At 47.2% G+C, this 20,968-nt stretch overlaps 2 protein-coding genes across 5 annotated transcripts in view; one reads left to right on the plus strand and one right to left on the minus strand.

Annotated features, from left to right (window-relative positions):
* Positions 1-3,554, minus strand: part of ODF2 (outer dense fiber of sperm tails 2) — a 30,071-nt gene extending 26,517 nt beyond the window's left edge. For 3 of the 4 annotated variants that reach the window (XM_044305907.1, XM_044305908.1, XM_044305905.1), the window contains exons 1-3: positions 3,474-3,554; positions 1,664-1,789; positions 259-384 (exon numbers count right to left, since the gene is read on the minus strand). In XM_044305907.1, the coding sequence (XP_044161842.1) occupies positions 259-384; positions 1,664-1,789; positions 3,474-3,488 (267 nt within the window). In that variant the 5' untranslated portion in view covers positions 3,489-3,554. Of the gene's footprint in view, positions 1-258; positions 385-1,663; positions 1,790-2,379; positions 2,479-3,473 lie in introns of those variants that run through there. The other variant, XM_044305906.1, reaches the window with a different exon arrangement.
* A 193-nt stretch (positions 3,555-3,747) lies between these two features.
* GLE1 (GLE1 RNA export mediator) lies at positions 3,748-20,516 on the plus strand. Its single transcript, XM_044305910.1, has 16 exons — positions 3,748-3,888; positions 6,128-6,271; positions 6,343-6,468; positions 8,134-8,282; positions 8,651-8,711; positions 10,393-10,641; positions 10,808-11,042; positions 12,030-12,142; positions 12,223-12,292; positions 14,040-14,182; positions 14,633-14,823; positions 17,203-17,332; positions 17,961-18,065; positions 19,319-19,401; positions 20,231-20,294; positions 20,382-20,516. The coding sequence occupies exons 1-16, from the start codon at positions 3,799-3,801 to the stop codon at positions 20,448-20,450; spliced, it is 2,022 nt and encodes a 673-aa protein (XP_044161845.1). The 5' UTR covers positions 3,748-3,798; the 3' UTR covers positions 20,451-20,516.
* The last annotated feature ends 452 nt before the right edge of the window (positions 20,517-20,968 follow it).

The raw sequence follows: 20,968 nt of genomic DNA on the forward strand, positions 1-20,968 counted from the left end.
AACTACAACTCCCAGAATCCTGCTTTCAGTTCTACGGAAGTTACAAGCACAGTCGAGTAAGTGTTCATGCTGGGAATTGTAGTTTCACAGCGGCTGGAGTGCCGAAGGTTGCTGATCCCCGATATAGACCACCCCCGACGCTGCAGCACATCTTATAAAAGGAGGTCTTGTAGATTATGCATTTAACCCTCTCTGCCCCAGTACTGCAGGAAATCAATCCATTTTCTATTCATTTTCACAGACAAGGCAACCACTTACCTCCCACTTGAAGCCCGCATCGCGCATGGACGCCTTTCCTGGGGGGATCCAGGGGACTCTGGTCTTGACCTTAGTGCAGCGTCGTAAATTTCCCACCTCGCTCTTCAATTTACTTTTGGTCCCTTTCTGTAAACAGACCCCAAAACATGTCAGACTGTATTCACGGTTCTTTTATACATAGGAGCTCTATGTCTCTTCTGCCACCTTCCTCGGCACATCCACCGTTCATCCTAAGCTGCCTGGTTCATGACCTACAAAACTGCAAGAAGCATTGGGGCACGGCGGCTGAGCAGGATGAATGAGGGAGTGAGGGGAGGATTTCACACGGCACTTAAGATTTCTAGGCAGCGTGTGACAACCCTCATGGGCGCTGTGCAATGGACGGCGCTGTGCAATGGTAAACTGCGAGGAAGCCACAGTGCTCTGGCTGTCACCACCTTCAAACAGCTGATCCGCGGGGGTCCTGAGGGTAGGTCATCAATACTGAACTCCAGGAAAAAACCTTTTTAAAGGGATTCTGTCACCTCCCCTAAGCCAAAAAACGATTTTAAAGCAGCCATGAAGCACAGCTTACCTGGATTAGGCTGTGCTCTTTGATCTTGAAATCCGTCCAGCAGTTACTGCAAAAAACGACTTTGATTGATATGTAAATGAGTCCTGAATGTGCCCAGAGGGGCGTTTTGTTCTTCTTAGTGAGCCCAGTACCGCCCCTCTTACAGTGCCCAGCCCGCCTTCCTTGCGACTGTCTAACCGCCCCCAGCCTGCCACAGCCTCTCCTCCCTCTCCTCCCCCTCCCTCACGCCGAACGAACTCTCGCACAGGAGCAGTACCCACTGAGGGCTGCGCCTGTGCGATCAGCAGGAGACTGAGGGCAGCAGCTTCATCTTCGTCACTGGGCATGCGCCGAGCCCAGTGACGTCCAATGCTCGCTCTTCCCTGCTGACTGAGGGAGTGAGGGAGGGGGAGGAGAGGGAGGAGAGGCTGTGGCAGGCTGGAGGCGGCGGTTAGACAGTACAAGGAAGGCGGGCTGGGCACTGAAAGAGGGGCGGTACTGGGCTCTCTAAGAAGAAAAAAACGCCCCTCTGGGCACCTTCAGGACACATTTACATATCAATCAAAGTCGTTTTTTGCAGTAACTGCTGGACGGATTTCAAGATCAAAGAGCACAGCCTAATCCAGGTAAGCTGTGCTTCATGGCTGCTTTAAAATCGTTTTTGGGCTTAGGGGAGGTGACAGAATCCCTTTAAATAATAAAATTCAGGCTGCCTGCAGCTGCCACTAGGGGGAGCTTACTGCATACATATTTTTAATGGAGTCCAATGGGAAGAGTGCAGTAAACTCCCCCTAATGGCAGCTGCTTTGTGTACACAGGACAAAATATTATCTGGCGGCCGCCGTGGCTTACCTGTGCTTTGGAGGAGATTTTCGGCCCCTTCTTAATATGGACATGTACTGGAGTGCTCTCATCGACATGGACGTGCAGCGGCGGGGAGGGCGAGCGGTTCTTCATTGACCTATGGTGGGTGGTTTTCTGAAAAAGCAGCAGCAAAGAAATATCAGCACTGAAGGGGTTACTCCAGCGTCAGACCGGACACACACATGCTCATGTAGCAATTCCCTAATATATCCTATAGAGCAGAGTGCACTCCAGGTGAATGGAGCATACTGGGAGTTGTAGTCTCATGACAGCTGGAGTGCCGCAGCTATAGAGCGATCTGATGATAGAGAGGCCTGCATCTGGAAAACACGGCGCTGTTTAGTACAGCCTGTTCTACCTAGCACATAAAAGGGAGCTCCGATTACCAACATGCCACCTCAAAAATATTTAGGAGGTGGTCCCCTAACCTTGTGCTGCAGTAGATCCAGGCGGCGCCCCCTGCCCACCAGCCATTTCCAACAAACTCTAGCACTCCAGCTGCTGTGAAACTACAACACCCAGCGTGCACATTTGCTCAGCTGTCCCATAGAAGCGAATTGAACATGCTGAGAGTTGTAGTTTCAGAGCAACGGGAGTGCCAGAGGTATCTTCTACATGTCTACCCCTGGATCAGCCTCATCTTCATCCCCGTAGACGTGCACTAGGAACATAAACGAGTAGCGAAGGCGAGCGTGTCCTCCTACCGGAATGATGAAGTGAGGGGGTCCGTGTCCTCTGCGGCTGCTCTGCGCGACTGTACCCGACTGCAGCACCAAACCCCCGGGGACTCCTCTCCTGGTAAACTGTTCCTATAGTTACTGATGCCTCTTACAACTGCCTGCTCCAGAAGCCAAGCCGCTCCCTGAGGTGGGAGGTGACGGGGAGTGCACGCCCCCAACATCGGAGGTGCACACCTGCTGCCATGTCAGCCTTAAAAGGGTCTTCACCTTTTTGTTCGTGCTTCTGTCAATAAAGCTTTTTGCCATTCCATTTTTCACAATCCCTGCTTGCAGTCAATGAATGGGAACATTCCCTGTGACATTCAGAAGGCGGGCACAGGTACAGCCAATGTGTGCTTTTCGCTGACAGCAAGCAGACATACTGAAAATAGAGACACATTGACCATATTGGTTGCATCAGTGAACCATCTCCAATCTGGCAGCACTGGTGTCCTGGGTTCGAATCTGACCAAGCACAACATCTGCCTGGAGTTTGTATGTTCTCCGTGGGTTTGATAGGAGACGGTCCCCTAACCTTGTGGCGCAGTAGATCCAGGCGGCGCCCCTGCCCACGTGGGTGCCTGGGTTTGATAGGAGACGGTCCCCTAACCTTGTGGCGCAGTAGATCCAGGCGGCGCCCCTGCCCACGTGGGTGCGTGGGTTTGATAGGAGACGGTCCCTTAACCTTGTGGCGCAGTAGATCCAGGCGGCGCCCCTGCCCACGTGGGTGTTTGCGTGGCCTTACATTTGTGAGCCCCATTGGGGACAGCGTGATGCTAATGTCTGTAAAGCGCTGCGGAATATAGTAGTGCTATATAAGTGCATAAAATAAATCTGCAGCTCGGTGATGTGGTGAAACTACAACTCCCAGCATGCCCCGAGCGACTGGTGCTGTCAGGGCATGCTGGGAGTTGTAGTTTCACAACAGCTGGGGACTCACAAATCAACGTCTGATCTCCAGATGCTGTGGAACTACAAGTCGCAAAATGACCATGCTGGGAGTAGTAGTACTCTAACTAAAGGGAGCCACTACCGATCATCTTCCCCTCCATATTATGTCGTTGCGACTTAGCTCTTACCATCGGTGGCGGCATCTTTGTCACCGAACCCCCAAAACCCCCTTTAATTTCCTATAGACTCCCAGTTAGCTTTTGTTCCGGGACACGCCCCTCAGTTCGCTCATTGGTTGATTCAAAGAGCGTCCCAAAGGAACGCGTTTTCCGATTGGTTAGCGTCGCCGAAGGGGGAAGGTGCTTTGTAACGTCTGTTACCATGACAACGCTAAGCGACGCGTTCGTCTTCCTGGTTTCCGAGAGTCACGTGACAGCGTGACCCGGAAGCAGAAAGGCGGGCGCTGGAAGTTGCGTTCTCTGGTTGGTGTTGGAGTGGGTGCCAGGAGTTGCAATGCCGAGCAAGCAAGACTGGGAGACATTGGAGGCTCTGAGGAACTCTAGTAAAGGGAGGCTGCAGTATAATAGAGAATGGAGCTCGGAGGTAAAGACTGTCTCCCTGCGGCCATTGTGAGGAAACTGGGTGACCACCACTAGGGTCCACAGTAGTCACCAAGCCTTCCTGCTATGTATTTGTATTGCAGGTGTCAGGAGAGGCCTCCACTCAGTGGGGTTCTGACCTCTGGGACCACCACCCACCCTGAGAATAAAAGGCACAGCGGGGGGCTGGGGCTGCTGTTGTAGGGGTGGTATCATTCAAGGGGTTGTTTCCCTTCAGCAAATGTCCTTTATCATGTAGAGAAAGTTAATACAAGGCTCTTACTAATGTAGTGTGATTGTCCATATTGCCTCCTTCACTGGCTGGATTCATTTTCCCATCACGTTATACACTGCTCATTTACAGGGGTTACGGCCAAGGCCTATTTGCGCTCCCGTGGACCTGGCCACCAGAGAGGCCGACGCTCTTTACTATAGTGTGCAAGCATGACCACCGCTGATGGATTGCAGGGTGGTCGTAACTATGGAAACAAGCAGTGTATAATGTGATGAAAAGGAGGCAATATGGACAATCACAATACATTAGTAAGTGCCTTTCTAATTATCTGAGACTAACAAATGCCCCCCATATGCCAGGTCCCTTTGAATCTACTTACCTGGCTGCGCCGCTCCTTGCTCCCGCACCTCCTTCTCCCCATGTGTGGATGAAAACATCCTGTGGTGGCAGACGGGGACGAGCCTCCCTAGCATTGCGGGTGACACTAGGGAGGCTCGTCACCGCCTGCCATTGGCTGCTCCCCGACACCGGATGTTTTAATCCGCGCGCAGGGAGCCAGGTAAGTATGTTCAGTGTGAGGGGCCCGGCATATGGGGGGGCATTTCTTTGATAACCCCTTTACCTTTCTCTACGTGATAAAATGCCATTTGCTGAAGTGAGACAACCCCTTTAATGGGGGTTGACATCGCCGCTGCCAGTGATTTGCTGCGGCAATGTTGACTTCGATGGAGGCCAGCAGAGTTTCTCAGGCCTTCAGGAGAAGTGGGGAACCAGTGCTGGGAAGCAGGTACCTGTAAGTAAGCTTCCCTTCACAGGTCCAGCAGAATAGAGTGTTTTGCATGACCCCTTTAAGGAGCTACTGTAATTAATGCTGTGTCATTCAGGTGACAACTCCATGACTGTGAATGCATCCATATTGGTTGTGACCCAGGTTTTCTTAAAGGGGTTTTCCAAAACTGAGAACCCCGTAGGCAGGGTGTGGGGTTAAAAATAAATGAAGTCTCTCACTGTCACAGCCATTCCACTTCTATGCTCCTTTCTACTCGGCAGCAGGGACCGGCAGTATGATGTGCCGTCTATATGTATGTTGTCATTGCCGGCCAATCAGTGGCCTTAGTTGTGGAAGTGGTCACGTGCTGTGCTTGCATACGGGACTGATGAAGCTATGGGTTGGCCAGCAGTAGTGACCTGCATGTAGATGATGGGAAGCGGAGGAGAAGGGAGCTTGGTGCTAGAACCTGGAGCACCTCTGACAGGCTTTCTTTTTATATTTTAACCCCTGCCTGACCCTATGAAAATGTGTCCTGCAACTCTGCTGAACCTTAAAGATGTTGTGTTTTTTTTTTTTTTTTTTTTTTTTTTTTTTTGTACAATCTTACTAAAACGCAGAGCATGCTCTTGACAGCCATATGCTCCATCGGTGTCCTGGCAGTCACTGATGGGATATATGGTCGCACTGATTACTAGAGCCACAGCAGATCCCAAAAAAATCCCGTAATTGGAAGAAGGTGTCCGGTAATCTTGTAATAGTGCGGTCCTATCCAAAATGCATCAATTTGCTGTGTGAACTTGACCGACGTCACTTACGGGGACCTGCCGCTTTCTGAGTCCAGGCAACGTATCGGAGGTTTTTATTTGATATTCTCAGGGGTTGTTGTGAGTGAACAATCCCTTTTAAATTTGGTTTGCTCCATTTGAGTGAACAAAAAAATTCAAAGAATTAGAAAATGCAAAATTGGCGTTAAATATGGTGCTGCCTTGTGGAGGGCTTGTGACAGCCAGTCCAATGTAGGAAAATACCACGGCACGTTCTTGCTGTATTTGACTCTTTCCTTCCATAAACCGCCGTACACCTGTCCAAAGGCTATATCTGCTATGGCATCTAGTGAAGTGAATAGAGCTGAGCTGCAATACCACACACAACCTATAGACAGGTGTGGCGCTGTTTTTGACACTCTTTAGCTTCTTCTCCTGGTTATTTTTCTTGTATCTGGTTATGCGTACACAGGGTATCAATGAGTCTACTGTGGTGTTATCGGAGTACGCCGCCTGGATTCTGGATAATGTCATCAACCGCACAGAACCGGACAGCTCTCCTGTCGAAAGGCTGCCATCGCAGGATGACTCCGTACCCGCCGCACACACAGAGCCGGTAAGCCGATCACTGTCTCCATTGCTGGTCTGCCATTGGACCTTCTCCTTCTCACTTACCTGTCTTCTCAGGGTAACCAGCGCTCCGAGGTGCCACGTACAGAAGCAGAATCGTTGTCAAAACTGCAGATGGATAAACTGATGGAGGTTGAAGGCAGCATATTGTTGTTTGAGAAGGCCCACAAGATGAAAGTGAAGGTCGGTTCATAGGAAGATGTGTGCGACTGATAATAGGATGGCTGCTTTCTTTTAAAAACAGCGCCACCCCTGTTCATGGGTGGTATTGCCTCATTCATTCAGTGGATGTGATCGGCACTCTTAAAGGGGTTTTCTGGGATTTGCATATTGATGACCTATCCTCAGGGTAGGTGATCAATTTGAGATTGGCAGGGCCCCGCCTTCCGGCACCACTCCGGTCAAATGTTCAAAGAAGCCGCAGCTCTTCGGTGAGCGCCGTCCATTTGCTTGCAGCTGTGCTTTGTTTCACAGCTCATCCACATTCACTTGAATGGGACTGAGCTGCGTCATGTCAGGATTGGGGTCCATTCACACGTCCGTAGTGTATTGCGGATCTGCAATACACCCGGGCGGCACCCCCATAGAACTGCCTTTTCTTGCCCGCAATTGCAGACAAGAATAGAACATGTTCTATTTTTTTTCGGGAGCCGCAGACCGGAATGGAGCCGGACCCATTCTACAGACGTGTGAATGGACCCTTATAGGTCACATGGCTTGAGTGCTCACGGAGGCCTCTTTGTGTCAGACCCCCTCCAATCGGATATTGATGATCTGTCCTGACGATAGGTCATCAATATGTATAACCCCGGAAACCCCTTTAAACACAGTCTGTAATCAGGGGTGACATTGTTTCTAGAAGAAAGCAGTCATGCTTTCTAATCCTGACCAACCCCTTTAACATCCATAAACCCTTGACTCCTAAAGGGGTATTCCCATCTGGATGTTTCTAGCATAGCAATACGATATGTCATAAATGCCTGATAGATGTGGGTCCCAGACGTCGCTCCTATCTCAAAAACCAAGGTCCTGCCGTCAATGAAGAGCGTATCGTACATGTAGGGGAGGCTTTCTCCAACTGCTACAGGACTAATGAAAACTGCCGAGCACTGTCTCATAGCAGTGAATGGAGAGGATGCCATGCATGTGTGGTGTGCTGACTATTCATGGCAGGGCCCTGTTTTTGAGATGGGAGCGTGTCCCTAATTTGTGACCTGCAACTATTGGACATTTATGAGGCATCCTATAGCCGCTATTCCATACATGTCATGATGGGAATACCCCTTTAATATCTATTACAGGGAAAGCTGGGTGATAACCATTAGTGACTGCCATTACAGCTCCCACACCCTGCTTTCTTAGGGCCTGAATGAGAAAACTGCCTAAGTATACAGTGACATGTCCTTTACACATAGAGGTGTATTACCGTGTGCAACAAGCCGTCCAACACCTTAGGAAAGTTAGCTACTACTCACCTAGGGGAAAAAGTTAGGCATGTGGGATGTTGCCCAAACTAGTAACCCATAAATACCTAAAGGAGATTTCTAGAACTTTGATATTGAGGGGGATCAGAGTCCTGGCAGTCCCTCCGATCAGCTGATTGCAGTTCCGTCCCATTCAAGTGAATAGGGCTGAGCTGCAATACCATGCATAGCCACTATAAAATTTATGGCGCTATTCATGGTGCTGCCTCTTCTTCAATCAGCTAATCGTAGGGTTACCAAGCATCAGACCCCACCTATCTGATATCGATGGCCTATCCTTAGTATAGGCCATCAATAACCCATCTGGGTGGTGGGGTTCCTGTTTTTCCTCTATATCATCCTAATACATTTCTCTCTCTTTAAGGAACATTTGCAGGCTCGCGTTGACATGTGTGATCAGTTCAGCAAATCCATGGCTGAGAAGTCTGCAGAGCAGCTCAAGCGATTTGAGGAGATGATGGAATTGAAGCAAAGACAAGAGAAGCATCAGCTGCTCGAGCTACTGGAAAAGGGGTGAGGAAGGACATGGGCTTTAATGGGGTTATCTAACTCTTATAATGACCCCCCCCCCCCCCCCTCCCTTGTATGGATTATACTTACCTGCTCACGTCACCCGTGATGCTACGGAGGCTCGTCCCCGTCGCACCCTGCTACTGGCTGCTCCACCCGTTGCCGGATGTTTTGATCTGAGCGACGGGGAGATGCAGCGGCAGCTGTGCAGGGATCCGGAGTGATGCGGCTGGCGGGAGCAGGTAAGTACATTGTATACTAGGGGCCTGGGCATTGGGAGAGTCATTATAGGGGGTTTGATAACCCCTTTAGTGCTAGATAGAGTCTGGAGGGCCGGTCACTAATCTCTTTACCCTGCTCTTTCTGTGAAGATCTAAAGAGGCCCTGGGACAGCAAGAAAAGCTAAAGGAGGAACATCGTCATAGAGCAAAGGTCAGTGTCATGTGACAGTCAGATCTGTGGTGGGATTCTGTTCCACTACTTGGGGTCCATTCACACGTCCGTAACGTGTCTTGCGGATCCAAAAAACACAGACACGGCAAAGTGCGTTCCGCATTTTGCGGACCACACGTCGCCGGCACTAATAGAATATGCCTATTCTTGTCTGAAATTGCAGCCAAGAATAGGAAATGTTCTATTTTCTACGGGAATGGAATTGCGGACGTGTGAATGGGGCATAAGGGGGGGAGGGGGGAATGGAAACCCAGCAACTTGCGTGAACGCTGCCATTGGACGAATGGTCCAGAGATTACTGCTGCTTCCTAGCAATAAGCCTGGAGATGGGTTTTTGGAGCCTGTTAGCAAATGCGACCACTACCCTATACGCACTCCTCCTCACAAGCGGGTGTCAGGAGGCTGTAGCCCCAATTCTATTTTTTTAGTGAGGATTCAAATAGGCATACCTTAACCGATTTATAAAGAGTTATACCGGTTATAGAAGTTACCCCTCTCCACACGATAGGGGATAACTGTTAGATTGGTAGGAGTCTGACTGCTGGGACCCCCACCAGTCACAAGAATGGGTTTTTGTACTACAAAATGAATGGAAATGCTGCTCTTCTTCAAAGGGAATTTACACTAAAGACCTATCGTAAGGTTAGGTCATTAGTATCTGATTAATTCCCGAGACCCCACCGATTGGCCGCTTGAAGAGGCCCCAGTACTCCAATGGCCACTGTAGCCTCCTTGCAGTTTACCCTAGGCCAGTGACATCACATGGCCTAGACGCAGCTCAGTCCCATTCAAGTGAATGAGGCAGGGCTGCAATACCAAGCACAGCCACAATCAAATGGATGGTGCTATGGTTGGTAAGCTGCAAGGAGGCCATGGTGCTCACTGGAGTGCCGCAGCCTCAAACAGCTGATCAGCGGGAGTCGGACCCTCATCAATCGGATACTAATGACCCATCTTGAGGATGGGTCATCGGTATAAAACATTTGGAAAACCTCTTTAAGGGACTGCCAGGGACGGCTGAGTACAGCGCTCATACTCCATCAGTCCCATAAAGAATGGATATAGCAGCAGCACAGATGCTCGACCTGCTGCTCTATTCATACAGACTGACGATCTCTTGATTGGTGTCGGTCCCAGCAGTTCGACTCCCAGCAATCATATGCTTATTCTCTATCCTATGGATTGGGGATAACTTCTTATACCTGGTTTCACACTTATAGGGGTATTCCTTTCTTATAAAGTGATTACTGATCCCTAGGATATGCCATTACTTTGATTGGTGGAGTCCGACCTATAGGATCCCCACCCATCCTGAGAAGGAAGGGGAGGCTGCACTTGTGTGGTCCGTCGTTCCCTTCTAAGTTTTCCCAGCACAGTGCCACTCCCGCTGCAGCTGGCCGCATTCAGTTACTGCGGTCCCTTCGCTTTTAGTACAGGTCCTAAAGGTTGCACCCCCATCGAAGTGTTAGTTTATCCTAGTGATATGCCATCATTCCAGAAAATAGGAGTACCCCTTTAACATTCATCATCTATTCAGTGGATACATAATTTTTTTTCTGTGTTGGAATACCCCTTTAACTAAAGCTTATGTCCATTTGATTTGTAGACCACTGTTGCACTATCCATGTCCAGTCTGTAACTTATTTTCTCTAAAACGCAGCTCTTGACTTTGAAACTTCGTGAAGCCGAACAGCAGCGCCAACAGGAGATAGAGCGCATCCGACAAGAAGAAGGACGCGAGAGGATGCGCCGCCTGTGCTCTCTGCAACAAGAAGTGCTGCAGCTCGTCCAGAAGATTCAAGTGGATTACAAACAACAGGAAGCATTGCGCGTGGACCTCTCTTCATATGGCCACCGGGGGAACCAGATATGCGGCATGCTGTCCTCTGTAATTCGCTCTAGCAGTGAGGTAAGATGGATTCTCATACAAAATGCCTATGAGAGTACAACACTCATAGCAACATATCCGTGATGCTGGCAGACTCCACGATCCTCCGATCGGGGGTTTGAGGCAATCGGCAGAATTTTTATGTGCAGCCATACCAATCTTGATCTGAGTTTCATCTCTTCCACAGAGAGGTTACCCTACTCAGGACGATGTGAACCTCGGTGAGCGCTCCCTTCAGGAGATGCAGATGTTGGCCAGCACCATAGTGAAAGAGTTGGCGGCGGCAGAGCAGCGGAAGAAGGCGGAGGAAGAAGTTGTGAAAGAGAAGCAGAAAGAGGCCCAACTACAGGCGCAACAACAACAGCAGCAGCAACAGGCGACACCACAGACCCCGGCTCCAGCGCAGGACTCAAAGCAGGGAGGCAAGTTCTCCATCACCATCCTTAGGCTACCTTCGTGTTGTTTACTCTGTAGTATAGTGGTTGGTACTCTTAGGGTTGATTAATACTGCAGTGTCCGTTTGGAAGACTCCCTGCACTAATAAATGGGTTTTCCGAGATTTTTTATTTTTTTTTGTAATAATTATCATTCCAAATTACCAAAGAAAAAAGGAATTATTGGAACTTATTCCAATATAGTACAATAACCATGTTCGGTCGACACGTCAATTTACAAGTATTAGAATATATACCGGTAATTCCCCTTCCCCAATCTTTCCGAGATCTTTTTACTAATTATTGGATAGGTCATCGGTATCTGATCGGTGAGGATCCGACACCCAGTACCACTGCCGATCATTTGTTTGAGAAGGCACAGGCGCTAGCAGTATAACCATGACCTTCTCACAGCTTTCCCTAGTCCATGTGACGTCACTTTTATTGGTCACATGGCCTAGGCGCCTTTAAAGTGAATGGGGCAATACCCATCACAGCTACTATCACAACGACGCTGTGCTTGGTGAGCAGAGAGAAGGCCACAGCGCTACTGGGAGCACCTAAGATATGTGCGCTGCCCGTGAACGGAATGAATCATCCAGAGGCTAATAACCCACAGCTGAAGGTTTGCTACAATTGTATCAAGGGCAGACCATCTTCAGTGAGCTCGGTAACCCTGTGTTAGTCATTTCGTCCAGGATGTTAGCGCACAGGACATGGGCTATTGTTACACTAGCGCTAGACATTTCGGGCAGGTCGCTGGCCCCATTTACTATAATGGGGCTGGCAGATATCAGGTAATATCCGGAAGTAAGCCGCCTAGCGCTCGTGTGACACTAGCCTAACACAATGCAGGTCGATACAAGGATCTCCAGTTTTTGTAGTACTTATTCCAATGCTGATGCCATTTCTGAATTTACATGTCAATAGGAACAGAAAAGTTAAACCTTATCCACCAGTGTCCTGTATTTGTAGGACTTCCGAAAAAGGTTTCAAATAGCACATTGCAGAGATATCTGGAGCTACAGACAGGCTTAGAGCAGTGTCACACAGCCTGCGAAGATCTCGCCACGTGCAAAGATCCTCAGGTACCTGAAGCCGGCTTCTGATTATTTGTGTTTTTTCCAGCCTTTTGCCATTCTTCTTCTAACTGTGCCATCCCTTCCAGACAAAGAAGATCAGGGCCAATCTTCAGAGGGCAGTTACCATCCCAGTCAGCCAGATATCCAGTGTATCAGGTGAGTTCATGCAGCTGATTTTTATTTCTTGCATGGTGATATCTCGACATAACCACAAAGCCTAAAAATCCAACCACACTGGGCGTATTACAGTCTGGTCCTGCACTAGGACTCATATTCTGGCTAAAGCGGTCAGTGCCCTTATGTAAATGCAGGGTATTCGACATCTTTGGGACCAGCACCTTGCTTTACCCAGGCTCACCTATGCATATCACTCTCCTTCTTTTTTTTTTTTTTTGCAGGACAAGTTGTAATTTCTAATGGTACCACTTAATATTGAATACAATGTTGTGGGAAGCTGGGAAAAAAATATTTCTTTATGGGATAAATTGGGGGGGGGAATGCAATTCTACCATAGTTCTATGGGTTTTGTTTTTATGACGAGCCCTATGCGGTAAAACTGACCTGTTCCCTTCATTCTCCAGGTCAGTACGATTACAGTGATGCCCCATTTATATACAGTAGTTTTTCTTTTGTTTCAATACTGAAAAAAACTAACAAAAAAATTCTTTGCATTGCCATATTCTGACACCCATAACTTTTTTATTTTTATTTATTTTATTTTTATGGTTATGTCTACGGAGCTGTGTGAGGGATCCTTTTTTTTTCTGGGTGATCTGTAGTCTTTCATTATACCATTTTGTAGGAGGGTGTATTACTTTTTGATCACTTTTTAGTGAAACAGGCAAAAATGGTGTGTGTTTATTTTTTTTTTCCCGTTACGGAATTCAGCGTATGGGATCAATAACTATATATTAGTACAAGCGTATTGAGACGCAGCAATGCCAATCATTATTTATTTTTATTTTTTCTTATCGGGAAAGAGGTGCGATTAGAATTTGTACTTTAAACTTTTTTTTTTTTTTTTTTTTTTTTATTTATCCCCCCCCCCCCCCCCCCACAAATCTTTGTTGTTGAGCCAAATTGATCAGCAGATACATGTCAATTACAATAGTTAGAGTATTAAAAAAAAAATTAAGCCCTCCTAGGGGACATGAATGTGCAATCATCAGATGTAATAAGCCCAGTAGCCTCGTACAGACCCCAGCCCAACAAATGAATTCACAGATCTCAGCGCAGGGAAGCCGTTTGGGCCCCGGGAGCGCTGCAGTTTCCCCATCTAAAGGGTTGACTGTCTGCAATCGCAGGCATTAGTTCTGTGTGTCTGCTGTTTAAAACGGCAGAAACCCAGAGGTTATGGCACCCACTGCGCCCAGGAGCAGGTGCCATTTTTTAAAGAACCGATTTCAGAGGTACGGAAAGTGGTCGCTGAGTTTATCACCCGTTGCTGGGATAGGGGATAAATGTAAGATTGCTTGGGGTTCGACTGCTGAGACCTCCAGCGATCTCAAGAATGGGGGTCCCATAGTCTCCTGTTTAAATGGAGTTGTAGTGTTGGTCCACTGCTCTGTTTTCTTCGGAGAACAAGGGTCATCAAGTCCCACAGGATACCATTAGTCAGACCCCCAGTGATCCTACATTTAGGACCCACCCTGTGCTTAGGTGATAAATGCTGTTTGTCGGATAGCGCCTCTTAAGCTGACTGCTTATTCACATACAACACACCCCTCGCTTTCCATATGTCGTCATCCATGCATTTAAATACCCAGAGGTGGTAGATGGAGGATGATTAGTCTGCAAGTCACCACAGAAATCAGATTCTAGGCGAGATTCTTCTTGGAAAGGAAGGATCAGACAGACTATGAAGTGATGGAGCGTTGGGGATATTGTCTTTATCCCTCATTAGGATCTCAAGTGAGGGACACGTTTGAGAAGATCAATAATTTCCTGATGGGAAAACCTGTTGTCTTTGCCGGGCAGAAAATCCTTGTATCTCAACATCCCCTGGGCCAGGACTTTGTATGTTTAAAGCTGGCGGAGAAGTTAGTGGTGAGTAGTTCAGTTAAGGAAGTTCTTGTGTTTGGGAGGAAGGGGGGGGGGGGGTTATCCAGGATCTAACAATTGATATCCTATCCCAAGGATAGGTTATCCATATCGGATCCTTTGAGGGGGGTCTGACACCCCACATCCCTGCCGGTCAGCTGTCCTGCAGTAGCTTTCTGCAGAGCTGCTCTCATTAAAGTGAATGGGAAGAGCACAGCAGAAACCAGCTCTCTCCAATACACAGAGGGGGATGTCGGACCCCCGACGATATGATCCTAGGGATAGGTCATCAGCTGTTTCTGACTAGACAAATATGGCTGCTTTCTGCCAGAAATGGCGCCACGCTCATCCACGGATTTTGTGCTTTACTGTATCTCAGCCCTAGACCACAGACCGTCCGTGGATGAACGGATAAAACCTGTATCGTATTTACTGACATCAGTCTTGTCTCTACAGAATCAAGGGGAGGAGGAAGTTGCTTCTCATCACGAATCTGCCTTTCCTATTGCATATGTGGCCTCTGCTTTATGGGAACGGTATCCCAAAGTGGGCGAACTCTTCCTTGCCAACCTGCACAAGAAATGCCCTTACACTGTGCCATTGTATCCGCCCTTTAAGAAAGGGACTTCCCTAATGGATTATCAGAGGTAAGAACAAAATCTGTGTAGGGTTGCATTTGGCAAGGTATTTCGCAGGGAATCCCAAGACCGGCTTTGTGGAAACTGCCTTACATAGTTTTCCAGAAAGGACATGACCATGGCGGATTTTCCTAAAGGCAAAATGTGAACTAGCCTTTAACCCCTTAATGCATAATTCCATACATACACAGCAGAAGTGTGCAGGTGATGTATGGAACAAGCTCCATACATGGTGGTTACTATCTGTATAATACAGCAGGCACCTGCCAACAGTGACCGGGATCAACGATCACACCAATCCTTGTCATTTAGGCCCTCAGATGCCGCTGCTAATAGCATCCACAGCATTTTTGGGGTTAGCTAGAGAGAGGGTTCCCTCTGTTTCTCCATTCGGAGCCCATGCAACGATCGTTTGCCATGAAAGCCCAGGTGTGAAGGTTCATAGGCCAGTCATAGCTCATTGCCTGAAAAGCAGTGCCCAAGGCACGGCCTGCCAGGCAACCTGCGAAAATCATAGACTGCAATAGGAGATCGCATGTTTAAGTCCCCTGAGGGGACTTACTAAGTACCAGTGTAAAAAGTTTACATTTTTTATTTTTATTTATAAAGTCCCACAAAAATATAAAAAATTCTAATAACTTCCTTTCCGAATATCGCATAAAAAAAATAAATAAACAGAACTGGTATCTCAGCCTCCGAAAATGTCCAAACTATTAAAATATCAAAATATTTGTCCTGCTCGGTGAATGCCATAACAGGGGAAAAAAACACGATTCAACATTTTTTGGTCAAAAAATAAATTAAAAAGTTATCAAATAGTCATACGTACCCCAAACTGGTACCCATAAAATTACAGCTCGCCTCGCCTAAAAACAACTCTTCATACAGCTTTGTAGAGTGTAGATGGATGCAAATGTTTTTATATTTTTTTATAGTAGTAAAAGCTAATAAAAACTATAGAATTTGGTATGGCTGTAATTGTACGGACCTGTAGAATAAGGACGTCATGTCATTTTTAGCACATGGTGAACGTCATAATATCAAACTCCACAAAAAACCTTGTGGGAATTTGTTTTTCATTTCACCCCACAAAGAATTTTTTTGACAAGACCTAGTAAATTAAATGGTGCCATAAAAAAATGCAATTCTTTCCCCACAAAAAATAAGCCCTCGTATGGCTATGTGAACAAACTATCAAAAAACTTGTGGCTTTTGGAAGGTAGAAAGGAAAAAAATAAATTGGCCTGGTCTTTAAAGTGGTTGCCCCACGAAAAATTATTATACAGTTTTTAAACCAGGACCTGGTTCTGAACACGTTTGTATTTGCATGTAATTAAACATTTAGCATAGCCGCAGAGTTATACAATAAAATTTGTCTGTATAGCGCCACCTGCTGTGTGTGTGTGTGTGTGTGTGTGTGTGTGTAAATAATATAATAATAATATATGTATGTATATTTATTATTTCTTTGACCTGCTCACTGAGAAGGCCGCACATGCTCAGTTCTATCCTTTAACTGCCTCCTGAGCTGTGATGGGGAGAACTGAGACACGCCCCCTTAGCAGCAGCAGAAAGGACACTCCCCTTGAGCAGTCAGCTTGATATAAATCTAGCAGAGCAGTGGATGTGGAGATCTCTGGATCCATGTGAGGTCCAGGGCTGGTTCTAGTTTTGTTAGAAAGATGTTGTCATGTACTATATGATGTCTTATTTTCATTTTTTACATTATTCATGGGGTAACCCCTTAAAGGTTTTCCTGTCAGTAACCTGGGAAACCATTTTGTTAACCTGGTAGGGCGCTTGCACATCTACCATCCAGACACATGTCGTTCTTCATTTAGACCTAAGCCGTTTTTGATAGTCCTACATTTAGGGGCACATTTATGAAGACCGGTGTTTTAGACGTCGGTTTTAATAAAGCCCTGCACTGGCGGTGGATCCGCCGCAGTTATGAAGATCCGCCGCTTCTAAATCTACGCCAGCTTCCTAGCCGTCTTACATTTAGACCATTTTGTACATGAAAATGGTCAATTAGACAGACCTGCCAGCCACGCCCTACCACGCTCACTTTTATAGACCCGGCGTTGGCTGGGAGAAGTTGCAGATTGCGGCACAATCTGTGCCAGAAGTTCTACTAGTTTAGGCATATTCTCCTTGGAGTTTATAGGACTTCAGACCAGATGCTGCTATAGGCATTTGGTGTCCCATTCCCTGAAGAAGCCCCGGAAGTGGAGAAACACTTCTGCATCGTCCAGAATCAATGGACCTTCACTTGTGCCAAAATGTAGGAATAACAGAAGGACACATATCGGAAGGTATTTTTTATTTTTTTTTGCTTATTACCTCCTGTGTACAATCGTTCTGACACCGTGTGTTTTTGGCCCACAGGTTGATGGGATACCAAGTGAAGGATTCTATAGTGGAACAGCAGGATAGCTTCCTGAAGCGTATGTCGGGAATGGTCCGCCTGTACGCTGCCGTTATGCAAGTTCGCTGGCCTTACGGGACAAGTCAAGGGGTGCGTGTGTCCTTTTTTTATTTCCACCAGCTTTTGTATTATTTTAGGCAAACTTTTCATTCTTCTTCTGGGTGGTATAATGGATTGTCCAGCTTTGTCGCTCTTACTATTGATAGGCTTCCATTAACTGCCATGGTCATCAGATAATTTCAGGTCTTTTGGGTGACAAAGGGGTCGCCCCGTCTCAAAGATTCATGGTATAAAAACAGGATATGCCATAAATGCCTCATAGGTTATCAAACAGTTATTCCGGTAGGTAGACGTTATCCCGTATCCACAAGATAGGGGATAACAGGACGTGGGGGTCCTCCTGCTGGGACCCCACAGATTACAAGTACAGCGGTCTCCGGAACGCCCATAGAAATGAATGGAGTTACCGTGCAGTCAACGGGATCCACTGGCAAATATTGACTCGTATCAGATTTGCTAATGGCAGACATTCAGGTTGCTGTGGTTAATCCTGATGTACGGTACCAGCCGATATCAGAGACTCCTCACCGGTGAATGGGTGTCCAGTGTGGTCACTCCTAATGTCCAGGGGGACTGGAGGGGAGACCGATGATGGATTCTGTCAGTTTGTGGGTCACCTTTTTGTAACACAGATTTTTATATATATTTTTTCTTCTAGAACCACCCACATGGATTAAATAATGGTTGGCATTGGTTTGCACAGATGCTGAACATGGAGCCACTGTCTGATATAACGGCCACCTTACTGTTTGATTTCCTGGAGGTAGGTGCTATAGGGAATATCGGTGCATCATTTTCCATTGAGAATTTTTAGCCTTTGTTTAAAGGCTATCCCCGGTCGGTGGAGGTCAGACTTCTGGGGCCCCTGATGATCATCACAATGAATGTCCCCCATTTGAAAAGAGCGGTGGTCACACATACAAGCTGCAGCTCCTTTCAACTCTACGCAAATGTCGGAGATAGCGGAGTCCTTGTACTCTGCTATATCTGGCAGTCCCATAACGTTAAAGGGCTGGTCTCGCCTCCAACATTGGTGGCATATCACTAGGATATACCACCACTATCAGATAGGTGTGGGTCCCATATCTCTAGAAAAGAGCCCCCAAAGTGAACAGGAATGCACTGCAGCGCTCTCGGCTATTTTTGGAAGCCCCATAGAAATAAATGGAGAGCAGTATGCAAGCGTGTCCATCCATCCATTCATTTCTATGGGGCTGACTGAAATAGACAGACCCAGCGCTCGAGTATTTTCTGCACTCCCATAAAAATAAATGGAGGGTGGCCGTGCATACGCAGTGTGCTCTCCTATTAAATTTGGGAGTTCTGTTCTAGAGATGGGTGCCGGCACCATCTATCATTAGTGACGCATCCTAGCGATATACCACCAATGTTGGAGGTGAAACAACCCCTTTAAATGGAGCAACAGACCATATGCGCAGCCACTTCTTTATTCAGACGGGACAGAGGGCCTCCAGCAGTTGGACCCCTGACCATTAGACACTTATGCCGTGGATAGGGAAAAGGGGGAGATTCATCAAACTGGTGTAAAGTAGAACTGGCTTAGTTGCAACCAACCATAGCAACCCGGTCACGTGGCCTAGGAATGGGGCTGAGCACAATACCAGGCGCAGCCGCTATATGCGCAGCGCTGTGCTTGGTAAGCTGCGAGAAGGCCACAGCACTCGCCAGTGCCTTCTCAAGCAGCTGATCGGCGAGGGTCTCGGGTGTCGGACCACTACCTATTCTGAGCACAGGTCATCAGTTGTAAAGTCTTGGAAAACCATTTATTGTTTCGTAAAAGCTGTCTTATTCCTGAGGAGGACAAAAAAAATTGGTTATCCAGCACCTTGGCCCTCAAACGGGGCACGGTGCCAGGCTGGCTCTCATGCCAGAGCGAAAACACTGCAGTCAACATATTTTGATCCAGCGCAGCTACGCCGGATGGAAACTCTGCCTGCATTGCACCCTTAGAAATGACTATTTTGCCCGTCTTCCCATTTCTTTCTTTACCTACAGGTGTGTGGCAACGCCATGATCAAGCAATACCGGGATCAGTTCTGGAAACTCCTAATATTAATCAAAGACCATTATTTTCCAAAGTAAGTCCTTAGAAGTTTATTCGGCTCATTTATGGTACAAAGCGGTTACTGATGGACCTGAAGCAGACAGATAGCTCTGGATGTGTTCCCCCCTACTGCAGGCAGGCCCTTGGTTTTGGACAATCCCTACCGGTTAGCAGGGTCTCTTGACAATATGTTGATTGCAAAGTCCCTCCCTGGTGGGATCCCTTGCGATCAGATGTGATCTGTCAGGAAACCTGGCAGTAAAGCTGGTTTCACATGAGCGAGTGTCACGCTCCGGACTCGCAGCGTAGCTCCCGTCCTGAACTTCCAGCACTGCCGGGGTCGCATAACATTATATTGATTTATGATGCTGGAATGTATTGGATAACACTGTTTGGGCTCATGCCCACGACTGTTACCCCGCCGTGCCCGTATCACTTTAATGGGTCCGCAAATCCGTAGATGTGGTGCAGAACGGAAGCACGGGGTTCCGTTTTATGCTTCCGCTCTGCAAAAAAAAGTAGTGCATGCACTACTTTTGGACCGTCTGATGCAGATCGCGGACCCCATTCAAGTAAAGGGGCCGCAATCTGCATGCGGCTGCCCCGCGATCGTGCCCCTGCATTGCGGACTGCAGCATGGGCACTGAGAGCTCACGCTAAATAGCATCAATAAGCGTGACATTCGCTCATGTGAAACCAACCTAAGTGTTCAGTTTTCCTGCAGCGCCACCACAGGGCACCACATAATTGTGTCTGTTTGTCCAAAGGTAGGTGCCCTGGCTGACTGAGGGTCCTGGACTGTCCCCGTGAACTCAGAATTTCTAACCAATTTCACCTGTCGGTACAACGTATTTTTCTTGCAGGATTGGGAAGATAACCACTGGTACAGAAATGGGGTCAGCGTCTCGACTCAAACACTTCCTAGAGGTAAGTTGAGTAGCTTGCGGCAAAGCACGGCACGGATCTAGTGCACGATTGATATGTTTTTTTTTTTTTTATTATTTTGTGTTTCAGGAAGCAGTACGTCGGAAGGATATCCCATTACCCAAAGGATACTTGCAGCCTTCGTTCTGGAGGACCTGATCATGTAGCCCTGAGCAGTTTTATATCAATCTTTATTAGACTTTTAAGATTTGTTTTATTACTGTGAAATATATATATATATATATATATATATATATATATATATATATATATTATATACAGTGTACAACAAATAAGGCAGGGGTGCTTTTGACCCCAAATGTTTTCTCATATGTCATACTATAGGGGGCTTATTGTACTGTATTTGTATTTCAGATGACTTTGGCAGTTGATGAAATTTGTTTCCCATGGGAACATACCCTAACAACCCAGCTCTGCCATAATGTATCGGTTTGTCCCAATTATGACTCGCATAAGACCTTATTGATCTTCTGCGAATGCCAAATACCACTAATCCTTATTAAAGGGGGATTCTGGATAAAAGCTATTTTCAGTTATCCGCTGGATTGCTCTGACTCTGGTGTACCACCGGTCATTAGAAGGGGGACCATTATTTGAATGAAGCAGTGGTAGAACATGCATGCTGTCAGTCTGTTTAAAATGTATGGGACTCGTGG

Source organism: Bufo gargarizans, chromosome 9 (genome assembly GCF_014858855.1).
Source record: "Bufo gargarizans isolate SCDJY-AF-19 chromosome 9, ASM1485885v1, whole genome shotgun sequence".
In the NCBI taxonomy this organism is placed as follows: domain Eukaryota; kingdom Metazoa; phylum Chordata; class Amphibia; order Anura; family Bufonidae; genus Bufo; species Bufo gargarizans.